The sequence below is a fragment of the Arctopsyche grandis genome, chromosome 13 (assembly GCF_051622035.1).
Source record: "Arctopsyche grandis isolate Sample6627 chromosome 13, ASM5162203v2, whole genome shotgun sequence".
Classification (NCBI taxonomy): domain Eukaryota; kingdom Metazoa; phylum Arthropoda; class Insecta; order Trichoptera; family Hydropsychidae; genus Arctopsyche; species Arctopsyche grandis.
In genome coordinates this window covers 17441445-17460249 of record NC_135367.1, presented here as the reverse complement: position 1 = coordinate 17460249, position 18805 = coordinate 17441445, and the positions used below count along the sequence as shown (strand labels likewise).

The 18805-nt window shown below is 32.6% G+C and overlaps 1 protein-coding gene across 3 annotated transcripts in view; it reads right to left on the bottom strand.

Moving 5' to 3' along the window:
* Window positions 1-18805, bottom strand: part of cv-c (RhoGTPase activating protein) — a 297593-nt gene that overhangs the window by 43393 nt on the left and 235395 nt on the right. For all 3 annotated transcript variants that reach the window (XM_077445087.1, XM_077445088.1, XM_077445089.1), the window contains one exon: window positions 12913-12984. In XM_077445087.1, coding sequence (XP_077301213.1) covers window positions 12913-12984 — 72 coding nt within the window. The remainder of the gene's footprint in view (window positions 1-12912; window positions 12985-18805) is intronic.

Sequence of the window (18805 nt, the reverse complement as noted above, 5' to 3'; positions counted from 1 at the left end):
CTCACTAAAAAAAAAGTTTCAAAATGAAACCATAATTAAATTTTGGATGAATCTTAGTGGAGAGTATGAATCTTTGTATTGCAAAGAAATGCAAGTGCTGCTACCGTTCGTAACGTCTTATTTATGCGAAACGGGCATTTCGGCACTAGCTGCAATGAAAACCAAATATCGAGCCAGGTTAATAGTCGAAAAGGAGTTACGAGTGGCACTCTCCATATTGCCCCCAAGATTTGATAAACTTTGTGCCAATAAACAACAACATCCTTCGCATTCAATTTTGATGTGTTAGATGTAGTTTAATTAGTAATTTAATATAAAAATAAATATATGTACGTGTTCGTATAAATTTATGTTATGGCAAAACCTTTTTATTATTCTGTCTATTGTAGAGTTCAGTATTTTATTTTTAAATAAAGGTTTATTATTTAAAACGTGTCTATATTATTATATCTATTAAAAAATAAAAGGTAGGGAGGCGCGGAAAAAAAATTTTTTTTAGGGAGGCGTAGTAGCATAAAGTTTGGAAACCGCTGCTTTAGACTAAAGAAAAAGGTTTTAAATGTATTTAAAGTAAATACCTGCATATACATATATACATATACTATCTGCATTATTGATCGCAATATCTTATATACATATGTATGTATGAAAATGAATTGGGTATATTAAATGGAAACCATTTTCGAGACGGACGAATGCAAAAAAATTCTAGCGTTAATTGTGAAATAAAAGCAGATATGAATAAGATTATTTCTAGCATAAAATATCATTAACGAATAATCCTAATCGATTTGTTATTTTTATACCCCTGCTATATAGAAGGCAATGGAAAGTCAATTTCCAAACAAAATCGGCAAACAATAAAATATATTATTCACAACAAAGTCATAACGTTCTCGAAATTGACTATTTGACAGTTGAGTGTTAAGGAAAGCGCAAAAACTTTTTTTCGTCAATAACGAGTTACACAATCGAGGACTTGATTATTCGCCGAGAAATGTCCCAAATAAACGGTTGCCCCGATTTTCCAACAGCTTAAAAAAATGAGTATGCCGAAATTGCAGTATTCCTCGTATACTATTAAAACTGCCACGCTTCAAACAAAAGTATCATACGATCAAGATCGATGCAGTCGGTAGAGTTAACCGGTATTTTTTTTATTCAACTCAAGTCTATTTCTCACGTCAGATGCATACCTCCATCTCTCTTCCTCTCAAATGCAGCCAGCAACTGCAACTGCAGCCCGACCATCAATTACGATCGCACTGATGAATGGACTCACCGGTCAAAACTTACGACCCGCATTTTCACCGCTCTAAATCATACCATACCACCCCGGTCGGTTGTGTGGTTCTTGTCACTTTTCGAAGACAGAAAAGAAAGAGTGTAATCACCTTTCTTTCTCGTGTAACAATTATTTCTTCGGATAAAAACAAATTGATGGTAACGAAAGTGTAATCAATTTCGCCGTGGGAGGAGATCGTATCAAGGACGCGTTCAATTCAAATTGCTCCAATAGTAGACCGATTCAGATATGATGCGTTTGAATTGAAACATTAGCATATTAAATAGATTAGACAAGTGTATAGAGTTTTATTTTAAGAAAATTTATTTTACAATTGGGCTGGTTTTAAATGGTATGAAACGTTCCTTTTATCATTTTGTAAGATAAAAACAGACAATTCACTACAATGTAAAGGTGATTTAAATGCTGCGTTTCCATTTGAAGTCAGTTCAAGAAGAAGACACTGATCTAAATACGTATGTATGCAAGAGTTTCCAAAGCACTTGGGTCGGTGAACTGTATCATCTTTTCTAAAATCTGTCACTTTTTTCTTCTCCGCATCGTTAGAAATTGTATACATTGGAAAAGGGCATCCAGACGTGTGGCACGAAGAAAACTTGGGTTTCAAAAAAGTAAACTAGACGATTCGATCAGTTTTTATAACACCTGGAAGTGCATCGGACAAGACACGACGACACTAATTAAAACTAAGAAAGTTAGTCTGCCGCGTCCCGGTTTTATATATAAGTCTCCGTGTAACGAGTGACGAGGTCTTGTAAGTATGCAAGTACACGAGAGTATAGTAAAACTCTGCTAAATTGTAACACCGTACGACAAAATGGCACTTTGTAAATGGATCTTCTTAATTTAGTACAAGTTGGAGCGCGTCGAGTCGAACAAAAACAAATTTCTAAACTTTGTAAACCCCTTTACAGTATATAATACTTTTATATTTAGTAGCTACATATGTACATAAAACGAATAAAAATTAGACTATATACATATGTAATAGTACGCAAGGATATAAAAAAAGCTTTGATTTCAGAACATTTTCAATGAGTGTTTTCAAAATATTTATTTTAAATTTCAATTCCGATATTGCTTTCAGGATTATTTGCATATAATTTACAAGAAAAAAGAGCGGCAACCTCGATAAAGATAATTAAAAGTCAATTTTTTGTTAATGAAAATTAGAAAAAGTAAATAAAATATAATGAAAAGTAGACATGTGTCAAGATTTAACAAAATTTAAATCAATAAGGGTTTATTGTCAATATTTCTGTTAATAATTCGGAAAAATTGAGCGAGAAAAAAATTTCAACCATTTTTGAACTCTAAAAATAATGATTCTTTTTAAACTTCAGGTTATTGCGTATAGTTGGAAAAGAGATCAAGCTGTTATCTGGAATAGTTCAAAAGTTATTACCAGATATAAATGCTTTCAAGTCTACGGGTTAATCTATAAATTCGAATATAGAAAGTCGTTGGCGTGAAGTGGACATCTCACTTCTTCTTCGCGAAGATTTTAAACTTCGGAAGAAATAAACTCTACCCGTCCATTTCCCAGTTATTTCCGATTCCCAGCCTCCTTATCGAATAATCTCTCGGCGTCTCTCCCTTGAATTAGTGCGCTCAATAATAATTTCAAACGTCCTCTTAATTCGGGTCCTTTCTTCCTGAAAACTCGCGTCCTCCGACAAGTCCGCCGCAGTTCAATTAAAAAGTTAATTTCGAGCCTTTGCCGAGACACTACTAAGTCGTAAAGTCCAACCTAGGTCCCTCCTTCGGTTTATCAATATTCAACAAGTCCTAGTAATTAAACGGCGCAAGGTAAGAAACAGGAAAGTTTAAAACTTAAGTCTCGTTACTTAATTAAAGCGAGCGTTCGGACAGCGGACGCCGATAAAAGATGGCGGCTGGTCGCTATTAAAGCCAGAAAAAAATCAACGAATGAAAAGCAAAAGTATTTCTCGACGATTGTAGAAACTGTAAGAATATTACGTTTATATTGCAAGTCTAGAATCGGGTAATCAGATCGCACAATTAATGCTAAGTGCTGACAGTGGAAATTTTTTATTATTATGTTATAAATGAAACGGTTATGAATTTAATTCAATTTTGCATCAATTGAAAGGATTTCACGGTTTAATTAAAACGAAACAACCAATTGAACAATTTTCACATTGACATGTCAAAATAATAAAATCAGGTATTTTCGGGTATTTCAGTACTTTCGGGGTAAAAAGTCTATTTATTATGCATTTATACACAATTGAACTTCATATGTCAAATTACGAACCAAATTTAAAAAAAACTGACCTTTAAATTAACAGTATTTTTTTAGGGAAACCGTTGCTATTAGTTGATATAAATAAAGAAGATGTTTTTTTTCGTATTTTACTTTAAGCGCTTACATTAAAATAAAATTAATAATATAAAATACACAATAGAAAAGTAATAAGTAATAAATAGACAATGTTCACTACATCAGTAACTATTAAATAAAATAGACTTAAGATATACTGCGAACATAATATAATATATGAACAAGAAAAAGCTTTTTAAAATCAAAAGATAATACACAATAGAATAATATCTATGTACATACAACAAATACAATTAACATCTCAGACAGCAGAGTGTAAAATAGCCTTGCGCTTAATCTCAAAGATGCAATCCACGATTGCGCAAGCCGATAAATGCATTCAGTGCAAATACATTTCAGTCTATCAGCTTAAAAGCTCGCACACAACCGAGCTTTTATATAAGCTTTATCGATATTTAGCAGCGTGAAACTATCCTGCATTTTACGATGCCTATCGGCCACCGTAGACACTACGTATATTATTTTATTACACACGTTCGACGTTTTACGATCGGATTCGTCGATGCAGCATCAGCGCACACTTGTTGCTATCGGATCGCTTCTAAATTCAATAAACGACCATTCTGCGGATTTGCACATATGTACATACAGCTCTGTGCGAAATTCATTTCGAACATCGATCGACTTTTAAAGCCGCATCGTAAAAAGATCGCGAGAAATCCGGTCACACTCCCCGCATCGGTAGTGAACGTTATAATTTATGACCAACTCTGCAATTGCCGTGGGATTTGTGTGTGAATTAGATTGAATATTTTATCCTCACCGCTTATAATCCAGAAGGATTTATACTGCCAGATTTCAAAACGCCCATTCGTTTGAGAACAATTTAAATTTTAGTGTTTAAAGTCACCCGTACTTCTACATATGTAGATGAAGTTCGGTTTGGGGATGATTAAAATATCTATACAGGTGCTTCAAAGTTTCAACATATTGAATAACGTTAAAAATATTAATATATGTATGCATATAAAGGCGTAAGAAATAAAATAACAGCGTGGTTTAATGCACGACTATTAAATGTGACGGTCAAGAAAGAAGTAAAATGGAAGCCACCAACGACACCAATCGGTCTCAAATCACAAGACGGTGATCCAAATTCGACCATGTCATATGTTACACAAAGTCCAATACACGTAAATAATTTTGGAACGATGTGTGCTCAGCATAACGAGGAGAGATGGGAAGCGGGAAACGTGGGTGAGAATTATGACAAAAGGTAGAGTGTAGATATGTATATTGAAATTGTAATGGGTGGGTCACGTGTCGAGAATAATGGATGCAAAGTGGACGAGAGAAGTGTTAGAATGGTATACGAGATGATGTCAAAGGATAAAAAAGGAAGGTCGCGAGGAAGATGTGTGGATGAAATATTAAAAATGTGTGGAGTGAGATGGATGATAGTTGAGAGACAAATTGAATTTTTAGAGAGGTCTTCTTACAGCAGTACATGACTGTAATTAGTGCCCGAGTGTAAGGCTCTAAATGATGATGATATCTAGATATGTTACACCCAATAATTGAAATTGTTAAAAAAATAGTTCATTAACGTAGAATCATTTTAAAAATCGAAAAGATGGAAGTATTATTATTTTTCTAGAATTAAATTGAATAAAAAAAATTTAAAATCGAGTACAAAAGGAAAAAATTATATAATTTAACGAGTGGAAAAACTTCAAATTTCCACTCGTTAAATTGAATTGCGTTTGGAATATTTCTACATTGTATATAGATACATTTTAAGATAATCATGTCGGAGAAATTTTCAAATTGAATATGATAAATTAAGCATTTAATTTTTGTACGCTAAAAAGTTAAAAACTCGAAAAGTTTCCTCGTAAAATTCAAAAGTTCGCATTTCGCGTAACGAACGATACACATTATATGTATGTATGTACAGAGTGAGATTTTACGCGGATCCACTTATTTAGCGGGGAAAATCTAAGCGGTTCTTAAGCGTAAAAAACAAAAAAAAAAAAAGGAAAATTCAAGCTTACACGTTCACCAATCGGCGATTACAGTTTGCAATTAAGTGCAATGCGAATGCGTTGGAAAATGCAGTTATTCAGGGCGAATAGCTTCACACGCTCTTTAATAAGAGAATTTCACAACGGAATGCACGGGAGCTGAAGTGTTAAAACCATATGGCACTTCAAAACGTTAATTTGACACAAAATACGTAACCTAAATTTTGAATTGCTAATACGTGATTTAATTTCACGTGCATATATTCAAAATTATAATAAATTTATACTGAAATATGAATAAAGTGATTGATGGCGGAAGTCAAATTTAATTCAATTCCACTTTTCTTAATTTATCTCGAGGAAATATTAAGAAAAGTTTTAATCAAATAAAATTTTTTTCGAAGGCATACGAACTACATTAAAATATAATTGAAAAATTAATAAACATTTTTTTTTGCAAACTCGAAAAGATAAAAATTATAAAAAAGGAGAAGAATTCTAATAAATCTTATCTACTATACAATAACAGATAGCAAAACTTGGCGTAACATACGTTAATTTATAGCCGACGACGGTCATCTAGTAAACCAAGTGTATGTGAATTTATAATAAGCTATTCATACATACATACATATATACAAAACAAACTTCGCATGATTAAAATTAAACAACCAAATACAACACCTTGTAAGGAGTATGACTTTATTTTCCTCCATTTAAAACAATTTCTACAAATTTAAATCTACACATTTAAATTTCTAACAAAAAAAATTTTAGCATATATGTATGTATGACTTTCAGACACATCAACAGCATTAATTTATTAACATATATGCAAAAAACACATCTGCGTATACTGAAACACTAATAATAATTCAGCCACTGAAAAATTGACATTCAAATTTTCAAACCTCATTAAATATTTTCCAGCGCAAAAAACGAAAGAAAAGAAACTCTAAAACGAAATTGGGCAAGTTTTTATTTTCTAAACGACTTTGAATGTCAAGGCGCACGTACAAATTTTAAACGTAAAACACACACAGCATCCCGAATACATTACACATGATATCCTCACCTACACAAATATAGAAAGGACAATCCAATTAAAATGCTAACGATTTACACACAAAACAAGAGCCCTCTCGCATGCAGAACAATCATTCCACGGATCGACAATAATTCGATTACGGTCGAACATCTACCGGACTAATTGAAAAACTACATTAAAATCGATCGAAGAGATAAATAATTATATTCGTTCCCTCGATGTGAAAATGCCACATACATGTATGTGTACATATTACAATCTACCTATGTACATATATATCGATCCCTGTTCTGTGTAATTAAATCGATAAATGTTATTCGCGAGACGAGACTGCTTGGCGACCCGGTTTGATTGACAGAAGAGAACGCGCGTCGAAGTTCACCCACCGGTTCTCCAACGACTCAACAATCAGCTCTCAAATGGGTAAGTGGAGTAGTGATGAACGATCAGCATGTATCAGTACGGACGTGATCTCAGATACTAACGCGGCAATTGACCGTGTTGAATTTATACATTTTTAAAACGCATCCGTGAGATTTTTAAAAATATTCCACAACAAACATAAAAGCAACGAGGAAAGTGTTGATACATATAATATTTTGTGAATATTTTATATACATAAATATAAAATGTATATACTCAGCTATACTATATCAGTGTGTAAGATTTCATTAGATTGTTCTTATCAAAAAAAAAAAAAGTTCATTAATAGACTCATTGTGTCTAATACACACTCAATTAAATAGCACTTACATACATATGTACCTACCTAATTTATTCGGTTAATGACAGTTATATAATTTGATGTGAAAAATTGTCAGCATATTTCAACTCTATGTAAATGTATTTATTTTTACTATTAAATCTTAATTTCTTTCAGTAGTAGTGAGTTAAACATTAAATTATATAGGTACATGTATTAAATAAGTGTTATTAAAACGTGGACGTTAAGGCGTGCTGTTTATGTTATTGAATGAGTGAAAGTTCAGCAATTTTATTAACATAAATATAACATACTAGCTGTATTACCCGGCTTTGCTAGGTATTTGTAATATAAACCGCTTAAACATGACTAATCTAATAGTACACATTTTATTAAATTTATTTGAATAGTTTTATTTTATATAAATTTATTTGAATACTATTTTGTTTTTTTTTTTTATTAAATTGATGTCACGAACAAAAAAACATATATAGTATAAAAAATTATATGTACACCCCCGGGGTCTGCGACCCCAAGGGCTCCGCTTTCTAGGGGGTGGGGCCCTAGGGCTTCGCTCTCGGCACCTACGCCCCTGGGAACTTGGATTAAAAAAAAGTGAATTATTTGTTTGATGACGTCAGAATAATAGACTGTTGATGAAAAATACGTAGGTACATAAACACATACATATGTATGTATGTATGTATATATACGAACAAACTTTAGTGTTTTAGCTGACGAAAAATACGTAGGTACGAGATACATAAATACATACATATGTATTAATGTATATGAATAAACTTTAGTGTTTTATATAGTATATATAACCAGCAGAATAGAATAGTGGTTAACATATAATGCTTTGAACAAAGTGGTCACGGGTTCATATCCCACTGGTTTCTGCTGGCCAGATCTTGGATTTGGAAAAGAGTTTGCCAATTTATCTGATTTTCATTGAAATGATTCCAACAAATTAGCAAATACCATTTTCTCGAAAATCTCGAGTTTTCAGCGAATTTCGCTGAATTGTATAAAATTCTGCAAATTTACACATTTGACCGTAAATGTCGTTCTGGATGTTAATTGATATGTATTTACTGAATTTCGCTGAATTGTATAAAAAAAAAGCTGTAAATTTACTAATTTTACCGTAGATGTCTCTGTGGATGTTAATTGATATGTATTTACTTTGTATAATAATACTTGTAATAAATGTACAATGTTTCTGATCAGCAAGGCGCATTGGGGTTACCTGTTAGGCCTTCCTGGTATAAATTAAAAACATATATAGGTATATATGAATAATTGTCTGGCTTAAACTTTAGTGGAATATCATTAACGTTGTGCAGCATTCAATTATGCAAAAATAAATAGAATTAAGATAATACAGAAACACAATATTGTATCATCATCATTTGTAACCATTCATCATCTAAAGCTGGATGGAAGCCTATCAAACACTCTTCCATTCATCTCAGTAACTTTGATCTATTTAATCCCGCATATTTTTCTAATTTCAACCACCGATCTTCTTTCATACCGTCCTTTCATACCATTCTTTTGGGTATAATTAAAGGACTTCTTTCGCCCGTTCTCTTAGAGGGCTATGTATGTAAGTGACCCGCCCATTGCCATTTTTAGGCGCAGACACGCAGAATCATACGGCACGGCATGCTTAGGTAGGGTCCAGGTGTGAATGGGCGTGTCTTATGTAATCGCTTATTTGCACGATCTTATTATTTCCAAAACTTTCTCTTACATTTCTTCAAATATGGGAATCACCGTTATCGACCACTGTCAAACATGTCAATACAAGAAACATATATAACCGAAAATACTCCAGAGGGTAAGTTTTCGCCTACTATAGATAAGGCTTGCTAGTGTTTTTTTTTGCAGACCACTCTGTGTGTCATAATCTCATAATCATAATCATAATCTTTTCAATATTGACTACGCTTGCCAGATATTCTGATTCTGATCTCATCCGGTATGTTAGGCACAAAGCGATCCATATATTTTTTTAATGCATTGTACTTTATAGAATTCAATGTTTATGCAGGTGTAAAAAAACGCTAGTACGCCTATATTGTCACGATCCAAGTCAAAACTCTTAGTGATATTTTATCTTTGTATTGACATAGGTTTGAAAGTGATCGTTAACGAAAAGTTGCATATTTGAAGACATTTGTCGAAATAATAATTTCGTAAAAATTAACAATGACATGAAGATACGCCCTCACAGCTGGAAACCACGAGTACGTCCCATGCCGTACGATTTTGTGTGTTCTTACAATAAGTTTCGTATCTATACGTCATCACCGCTAAAATACATTGATCGATGGTCCTTTTATTCAGGAAAAGTGGCGTTTTGTATTTGAAAACCTCGTTCATTTGCTCAAAATGCACTCCGCTATCATTATTATATGTACATATATGTAGAGATAAAGTTATACCAAATTGAACTCGAATTCCATAGTTTGGTTGCAATATGTTAAAAGGAATAGGAAGACACATGGTAAAAAAGCATACATTTGATTTTATAGAGGGTTTATCATAGTTCGTAAAGCTAGTTGACAAGCCTAGTGGTACTTTTAATCTCGCAATATCAAAAGTGCAATTCAATACGGAACATTCTCGAGTATCGCATTCGCATTCCGATCGCCGCATCGCATCGGTTAACTGCAACGCAAACGCACCGGGAGATTCGCTGCAAAAAATTGCACAACCACATCGTCGGCTCTTTTCGATTCTTCAGAGACGCGCGTGTCGCCTTCCATATTTTATCGAAAGACAACAGTACTTTCGTCCGTTTCTTTAATGAACTCGAAATAATGACGACTCCTAATATATGTACATACATATATGTGTATGAAAGCTGGTTTTTGTGTGCAAGGCATAATTAATGAAACGATGTATGTAGTTTTATGTAACATTTATGTATATATTACCACTTATTAGTATAGTAAAGTCGTGTTTTTGTTGTGTGAGATTAAAATAAGAAAAAGTGAAGTAAAAAATTTAACCTTAGCAGAAAGTTGTGGTCTATGGTCTAAGTTGGAGGATTATGAGACAATATAACAAATATGATGGTCCTAATTATATCAGACGTACATATGTACATATCTCGTGGTAAGTAAATTTAAAACAATGAACGCGCTCTATGAACTACCAATAAGGTCCCGAGACCCATCGACCAATGATATCTCTGTGCTGAGAGTACACGCTGTGTATAAATAATCGGCGGATCTGTTCCGTGTTTTATTCGGAGTTGGATCGTCAACAGATCAAGTACAAAATACTACCTCTAAACAAACATTAATCGCTGTTTTTTTTTATTCCGATATCCGATAAACAAACACTAATCGCTTTTTACTCCGATATCAGAAGCCGCTCTTCTACGAAACAATATAATATTTCCAAGAAACAATATCATGTAGAATAAATATCAAACATAATATGGAGATATGTTTCATTATGTAATATATTTAAATAAGGTCCATTTTACGTTGCCTCTCTCGACCTAAGCGAGATTATTTTGACTGAATTTTTCATAACGTTAGTTTTTTAGGTCACAACGTTTGAATATCTGTACACATTTTTTCTTTGAGCTGCTCAATGAGTAAATACGTACATCAATGGCTGCCATGAGAGCTTTTTTCGGGCGTAGTTTATATTTTGGACGTTTTTTATTCGACTAATAAAGGACGAATACCATTTCAATAAACTGATATTGCTTTCGCATCTTTTGAAAAGAAATAACTGCAATGAATACAATGGTATATGAGTACTTGCTATGTCCGTTCATTGACACTATTTTTGTATGAAATTACTGTTAACTAAATGTTTTTTCTCCTCTAAGCAAGACATTGCTTAGCTGCCAGCAGGGATGCTAATTTTATTTAAAAAATAATACTCTCAAAGGAGCCGAATAGTTACCAACAGGAAATAATGTTTATTACGGATGGACGGGCCGATGTCGTTAAATGTAAGTGCAAGTCTAAATATAAAAAGTAGGTATAAACCTTCCCGACAAAGAGAAAACAGGAAACGACGGATTTTATCGAAAATATTTATATTGTTATTGATTTATTTTATTGCAATACATGCTACTTGATTATTTATTTTATTAAAATGCATATTATATTTTTATATTTAAAGCCCTTGCATACTGCATCTATAGAAAAAAAAAATAGGAAAAAATACTGGAAAAATGAACTACGCCCAAAAAAAGTCCGCGTGGTGGTCAGTGACATACATGCTCTTACAGATATCCTCACAGATATCCTTACAAATCGGAAGATGGAATATCGAAAAAATGTAGAGGTAAATCAAAGAGTTTCATTCCTATACATGAAACTGTCCTTTTTCCGTGGCCAATAAAACTATTGTATAATAACCAAAAGAAGATGGTCCAAATTGTGAATAAACAAATTAACATTCATCTTTATTATATATTATACACAAATATACAATATTAAAATATTCCAATTCAATAAAATCTACATAGATAACAATAATGTAAAATGTACGATATAAGTTTGGAAATGAACGAATTTCCTTAGAACTTTCGAACGAGCTTTGAGGATTTGTTTTCCAGCGATAAGTTCAATCGTTTTACTTTCAAAACTTTTAACGAATGTTCAATAGAGGATTTTCGCCGATTAACACGTACACGAACAATATTTCAAATGCAGACAAATGGTACAGATCCAACTCGATTATTATCAAACTATGGAAAATTATGAGATATTTCTTTATAACTACATAACAAAATCTATGTACATATATTCATATAGATATAACTTACCAAAAACGTCATTCATATTATTTAAATAACTAAACATTTTTATTTAAAAATATATTTTAATAAAGTGAAACCTTATTTCCTTCAGTTTTGATTAGTTCAATAAAAAATAGAATTTCATTTAATTATAATCATCTCATTTCTTTTTTTAAATACTCACAATATGTAAGTTTATCAAAGTAATAAACAGGCCACAGCAAAATGACGATGTACACAGTTCTAATTTTAAGTATCAGAGATCGTATAGTCTATGTTCGAAACGAGGTCGCGCGTCCCAACTGCAAACTGGGGCGGAAAAGGCGACAATGAGTTTTCTTTTAACCCTTTAGCTGCCACGTAGAGCAGATAAGTACCGGCCTACGACGCGTTACGGACACGAAAAATAATGGGGGAAAGTTTTGCGCACACGTTCCGAATACGAATGTGTTTGTCTTTCAGGTGCCATCACGATCGTCATCTACTATATGCATACACCAGACATGTATAAATTACACAAACATCAAACACAATTTAATCCGGTGACAGTAGCCGTAGGCATGATGCCGAATTATTTGCAATGTGTAACTGCAAACATAGACTTTGCGTAACATTCGAGCCGTACGTACATATGTACATATTTTACCCGTAGGTAAATAATAACGTGTACGATTTCATGCAGCGGCAAAACGAGACATCAAAAGACACTGAATTATATAATAAATATTATAATATTTGCGACATACCTTCATACATTTGCGCATACTGCGGGAAACCGGCGGCTCTCAACCATTTACACGCTTCGCTGGCCTCGATTTCTGAAAATAAAATGAAAAAATATGTCAGTACGTGTAATACATATGCATTGTAATTTCAGTGACGTCCCGTTAGACTTTTATCGGAAACAAATTGCATTAACGCGAGTGGGAAACAATTTCCCAGAGGAAGAATTATTCGGATGGCACATTTCCACGTTCAATATTGACGCAATTTTCTTTTCCAATTACCGCCAACTCCACACAATAAATCCAGATGACCCAATCGCTTGTGGAATAAATTGAACATGATGAACATTCGGATTGAATGTGTCTAATCTCGTTCTATTTACAAATGAAACAACAACTGTATACATGTATAGGTATAATAAAAATGTGTACATTGGATGACCGACTAGTTCTGCAATAGGTACGAGAATTTATTCACATAGGTATATGTATTTATTTATCTAAGAATACTTAAATATACGACAGAAAAGGGCAAAGGTGATGGATGAAGGGGTTTGATAATCATACAGTAGTACAGATATAAGTATTAAAGAAGATAATGAGCAAAAAATCATCAAAAACAAAAAAAAATATTTATATTTAATTTATTTATTTATTTATTTTAATATACAAGTATACCACAGAGTCTTTACAGGTCACCCCAATATGACACTGTGGCCAGACAATACATAAAAGATCAAATACATAAGAAAAAATAAAACAACAATAATAGAAAAACAAATAAAATAAAACATTTAAAAAATTGTACATAAAAATTAAAAATTGAAAAATTGAGAATTAATAAATTGAAAAATCAAAAATGAAAATAATACACAAAAAAAAAAACACATATATAAATAGTTTAAATTGAATTAAAAGTAAAAAACAGTAAAAATACGGATAGATTATCCGGTGAAATATTGAAAATATCAATGTGATTGCTGACCAAATTCAAGCAGCGTAAGACTCGAGCGATTGGTGAAAAAGCAAGAACATTAGTTCTTGCTTTAATAGTTTGGAACAATGGACGCAATCGATAATCAATGAGGCGAGATGGAACCCAAAATTTCATTTCTTCCAATATAGTTGGGTTGTAAATATCACCTCTTAATAATTTGAAGAAATGACACACAAGATGCATATCCCGCCGATGAGATAGGGAAGTATAGCCAACAGAACCTTGCACAAAAGCACTAGGAAACAGTTGAGGGTAGTATCCAAACTCCCTCATATATAGATAGCGGAGGAACTTCCTTTGAACTCTTTCAATTTTTAGAGAGTGAGTTAATTCACTGGGACTCCATATAATGGCATCAGATTCCAAAATGCTTCGGACCAATGCGTTATAAAGAAGACGCAAAACTCTTAAATTATTGAAATTGTGAGCATTACGTAAAACGAAACCCAGCATCTTTGAAGCTTTATTGCACATATTGGAAATATGGATACCAAACTTCCATCTGCTCTCAAACGTAACGCCAAGGTCTTTTTTGGATAATGTTCTACACAGTGGAGTTCCACCAAGATTATACTGATATAAGGTGGGGTTAGAAGACCGAGAAAAAGACATAATATTGCATTTACTAACGCTAAGAGGTAAATGATTATTAGTCGCCCAGCACCATAAAGAGTTCAAATTACTCTGAAGGACCTCACAGTCAGAAACACTATCAATTTTCATGAATAACTTGAGGTCATCAGCATATAGTAAAAAATTTGAATCTGAAAGTACCGAGCCAATATCATTCACATATATTAGAAACAGTAAAGGTCCCAAATTAGAGCCTTGGGGCACGCCAGAAGATGTGAGGTATACATCAGAGAAATGGCCATCAAAACAAACAAACTGACGACGATTACTTAAATAAGAAGTAAAAAAAATCAGTAAGATTATCCGATAGACCAAAATTGGCCAATTTCTTAATAAGTATTGAATGATCAACCTTATCAAAAGCTTTAGCAAAATCGGTATAGATCACATCAACTTGATGCCCTGCATCTAGCGATTTAGTAATGAAGTTTGTGAAAGACAAAAGATTAGTAGTCGTAGAGCGTGCTGAACGAAAACCATGCTGTTGGTCTATGATAAACCGACTGCAATGGTTATAAAGTAATCTCTGCAAAATTATTTCGAATAATTTGGCTGGAGCCGAAACAATGGCTATTGGTCTGTAATTATTAATAAAAGATTTATCGTCATTTTTGTGAATTGGAGTGACTTTGGTGCATTTCCAAGAGTCAGGGAACAGAGAATATTTCAGTGATAAATTATAGATATGAAGCAAGGGATATAACAAACTGGACTTGCATCCCTTTAAAACAAAATCGGGAATAAAGTCAGGACCAAAAGATCTATTAGGTTTCAGCTTCTGGAACCCATACTCCATATCACTGATATTAAATTCAAATACTGACAGAATGAAGGAATGACTTATTTGAAACTATATATAAATATAGGTATAATAAAACGCACACACAAAGAAGTTTTATAAAGATAAAATATACAATAAATCATATTAAAACACAATAAATTTCAGAAGACATATCGAAAATAATATAAGATACCGTTATTTGAAATCAAGAAGATAACAACTATTTGCATAATTCATACAACGCGTACGACTTAAGGTCCGTTTATACTATTCAGCACTGCACATAAACAGCAGAACGAAAAATATTCTTCAGTAAATTGTATACGTTCAATGTACACGTTCAATGTTCCGTAATGTGAATGTGACGTACCGAAACAGCTGTAATCGATTCGACTTATTTACATATGTTATACAACAGTCATGTCGCCGAAACGTCCAGGTTTACAGTTTTATTTGGCCATTGTGGATTTATTCACGGATGGCGTGACGTCATAGTGGCGAGTGCACCCGTACTAACGAAAGTGTTGCCGTGTGCATATGAATATATTTAGAAATGTCATATCGTGACAATATTGACTCGACTTTATTGTATCATCGAACTAGAACTGTACTGGTTAAGACGAACCTTTAAATGTGGCATTAATATTTAAATATTTATGCCTAATAATAATAACTTTTGTGTTTCAATTTATAAAATTCTTAAAGTTTTGCTATTATTATGTATGTACATATGTATGTATATTATACGTACAAATAATAATTTATGTATAAAAGATTATTTCATGCATAAGAGACGAATTTTAATAATTAAAATGTGAAAAGGGTGGGGAAAATTTACTCGTAAATATGGAATTTGACATGATTATGACGAGCTTGAGGAATTTTCCAATCAAAAGTTTTCTCGATAATTATGCGGCCAAATTCCTCTAGAAAGAAAGGGAGAAATAAACGCAGATAAGTGAGCGATTAATTAGTAGAACGAGTACAACTTATACTACTGTATATATATATGTATAAAAATAAGTAAAGTTATCTCGCAGCGAGCAAACTTTTCATCAAAGAAGATTTAGAAAGTCTAAATTTTCTCGTAATATTATTTCTTTTGCTAAAATATGATTTAATTTTTTTATATGCACATATAATATAGTATACATCTATATAATATTTCAATATATGAAGTTGTTAACCCTCAAAAGCAGAGGACGTGTTAAACTTTTTTTTTCATATAATACACAAATCATCGTTAGAGGGCGATCGAAAGGACGATTTATAATGTCATCGATCATTTCTAGACGTGAAAGAGAAGCAGGTTCATCCCTTTTAAAACGTCACTCAGATTCAATTAACTTTGTAAGCGCGGTATCCGTCGAAGGAGAGTAAAAAATAAAATAAAAAACATGTATAACCCTTTCACGGCGGTCCACATAGCCGCAGTTCACGCTTAAAGGATCGCCTAATGAAATTAGGCACGGATCTATTTTATTCCATTTATTTTTTTCAATACGAAAATTAGAATACGACCGGTTTTTACATACGATCATAAATAATAATAAACGCAACCGGTCACAAATCTAATAGCGTACAATTTGTTCGAATTTCCTTGCGGTAAGACAAAATTTGTGGAAGGTCGTAGCAAGAAGAAGTGGATAATGCCTTTGAGTGTCGACCGTTATAGCAAACGAAGTGGATTGATTCAATCTGGAAACCATCATGGATGTCAAAATGAGACAATCGAAGGTTAACCTTTTATATTCCATTGTGGTTAATGGAAACCGCATGTGTGTACATATAATATACAAGTAAAATAAATATATTTAGGCTACAAAACCTATTAGCTCATATGCATGAACGAATTAAAGCTGACGGTTCACCGTAGAATCTCAGTCCTTGCTGCGATTGAATGCAAAATTAATGCATGCAAACGGTAGATACACTATCACATACATATATGATTATGCAACAATATATTTACGATCGCTGCAATAATAATGTATGCAGCTGTCGGGAGGTTTGGTGCGTAGGTGTTAAAATTTCCGATTCACAATAGTTAAATCATCGACCGTAGCGTTGCGCGATTTAATTCGCCAACTGTAATCGATTGCTGCAAAATTGCCATTTCATCATAATGCGAACCGATCGAGAGATTTATAATGTACAATATAGTAATAATGCATGTACAATATGATTAGGGTGAGTCAATACAATTACAATGTACCGCGCGTGTAAACGTGTACTTCATAATTTCATTAGTTGTAATTTGATCTAGATTAATGTGTTTAATAGATTGAATTTTACTAGATAGGCGGGATTTGATTCAACGGAGAAAATCATTGCGATCCGAAGATTAAGATAAATAATACTTTTATGAAATTTTGAAGTAGAACTACATACATATACATAGGTATAATTAGTTATTATTTATTATTATGCAAAGCTTTTGGAAAAAAATTATTAAATCTAACATATAATTTCGAGAGAGACTTTGTAAATATGTATGTATGTAAGTATATAAGGTTTGTTGGTAACATCGAAAACAAATCAAAGCTTTTATGACGACGATTCGATATATATTTTTTTCGATTCAAATAAATTTAATAAAAAAATATATGAATATTTACTATTAGATTCGCCATGTTTAGACTGTTTATATTACAAATACTGAGCGAAGCCGGGTAAAACAACTAGTATATAATAAATCAAAACTTGAATCTGCATCTTCCATTTGGAACCCTTATTTTAAAAGTGACGATGTATGTTTAAAAAGGTTCCAACGAAGAATTACAAAAATTCCTCCCGAACTTGAATCACTTTCATATGATATGGGATTAAAAATAATGAATCTTTACCTTTGGAGACGAGAAGAATGAGAGGTGATCTAATTGTAGTCTACACAATTATAAATAATCGTTACAATTGTCCTATAATAAACCTCCTTACGTTTAACAATGACACTCATCTGAGAAGTCATGCTCTCGTACGCAAAGTAAGAAACAGGAAAGTTTAAAACTTAAGTCTCGTTACTTAATTAAAGCGAGCGTTCGGAGAGCGGATGCTGATAAAAGATGGCGGCCGGTCGCCATTAGAACCAGAAAAAAAATGAAAAAAAAAACGAGATGAAAAGCAAAAGTTTTTCTCGACGATTGTAGACATTGTAAGAACATTACGTTTATATTGGAAGTCTGGAATCGGGTAATCAGATTACACAATTAATGCTAAGTGCCTGCAGTGGAAAATTTTAATTATTGTGTTATAAATGAAACGGTTATGAATTTAATTCAATTTTGTATCAAATGAATGGATTTCACGGTTTAATTAAAACGAAACAACCAATTGAATAATTTTCAGAATACATTCAAAGTAAAATACACTCACATAGACATGTCAAAATCATAAAATATGAAATATACATATTTAAATATGTATATTAGGTACCTATATATGTATTTTAAATTTACATACGTACATCGTTTTATTATGAAATTTGGAAAAAAAATTAATAGTAA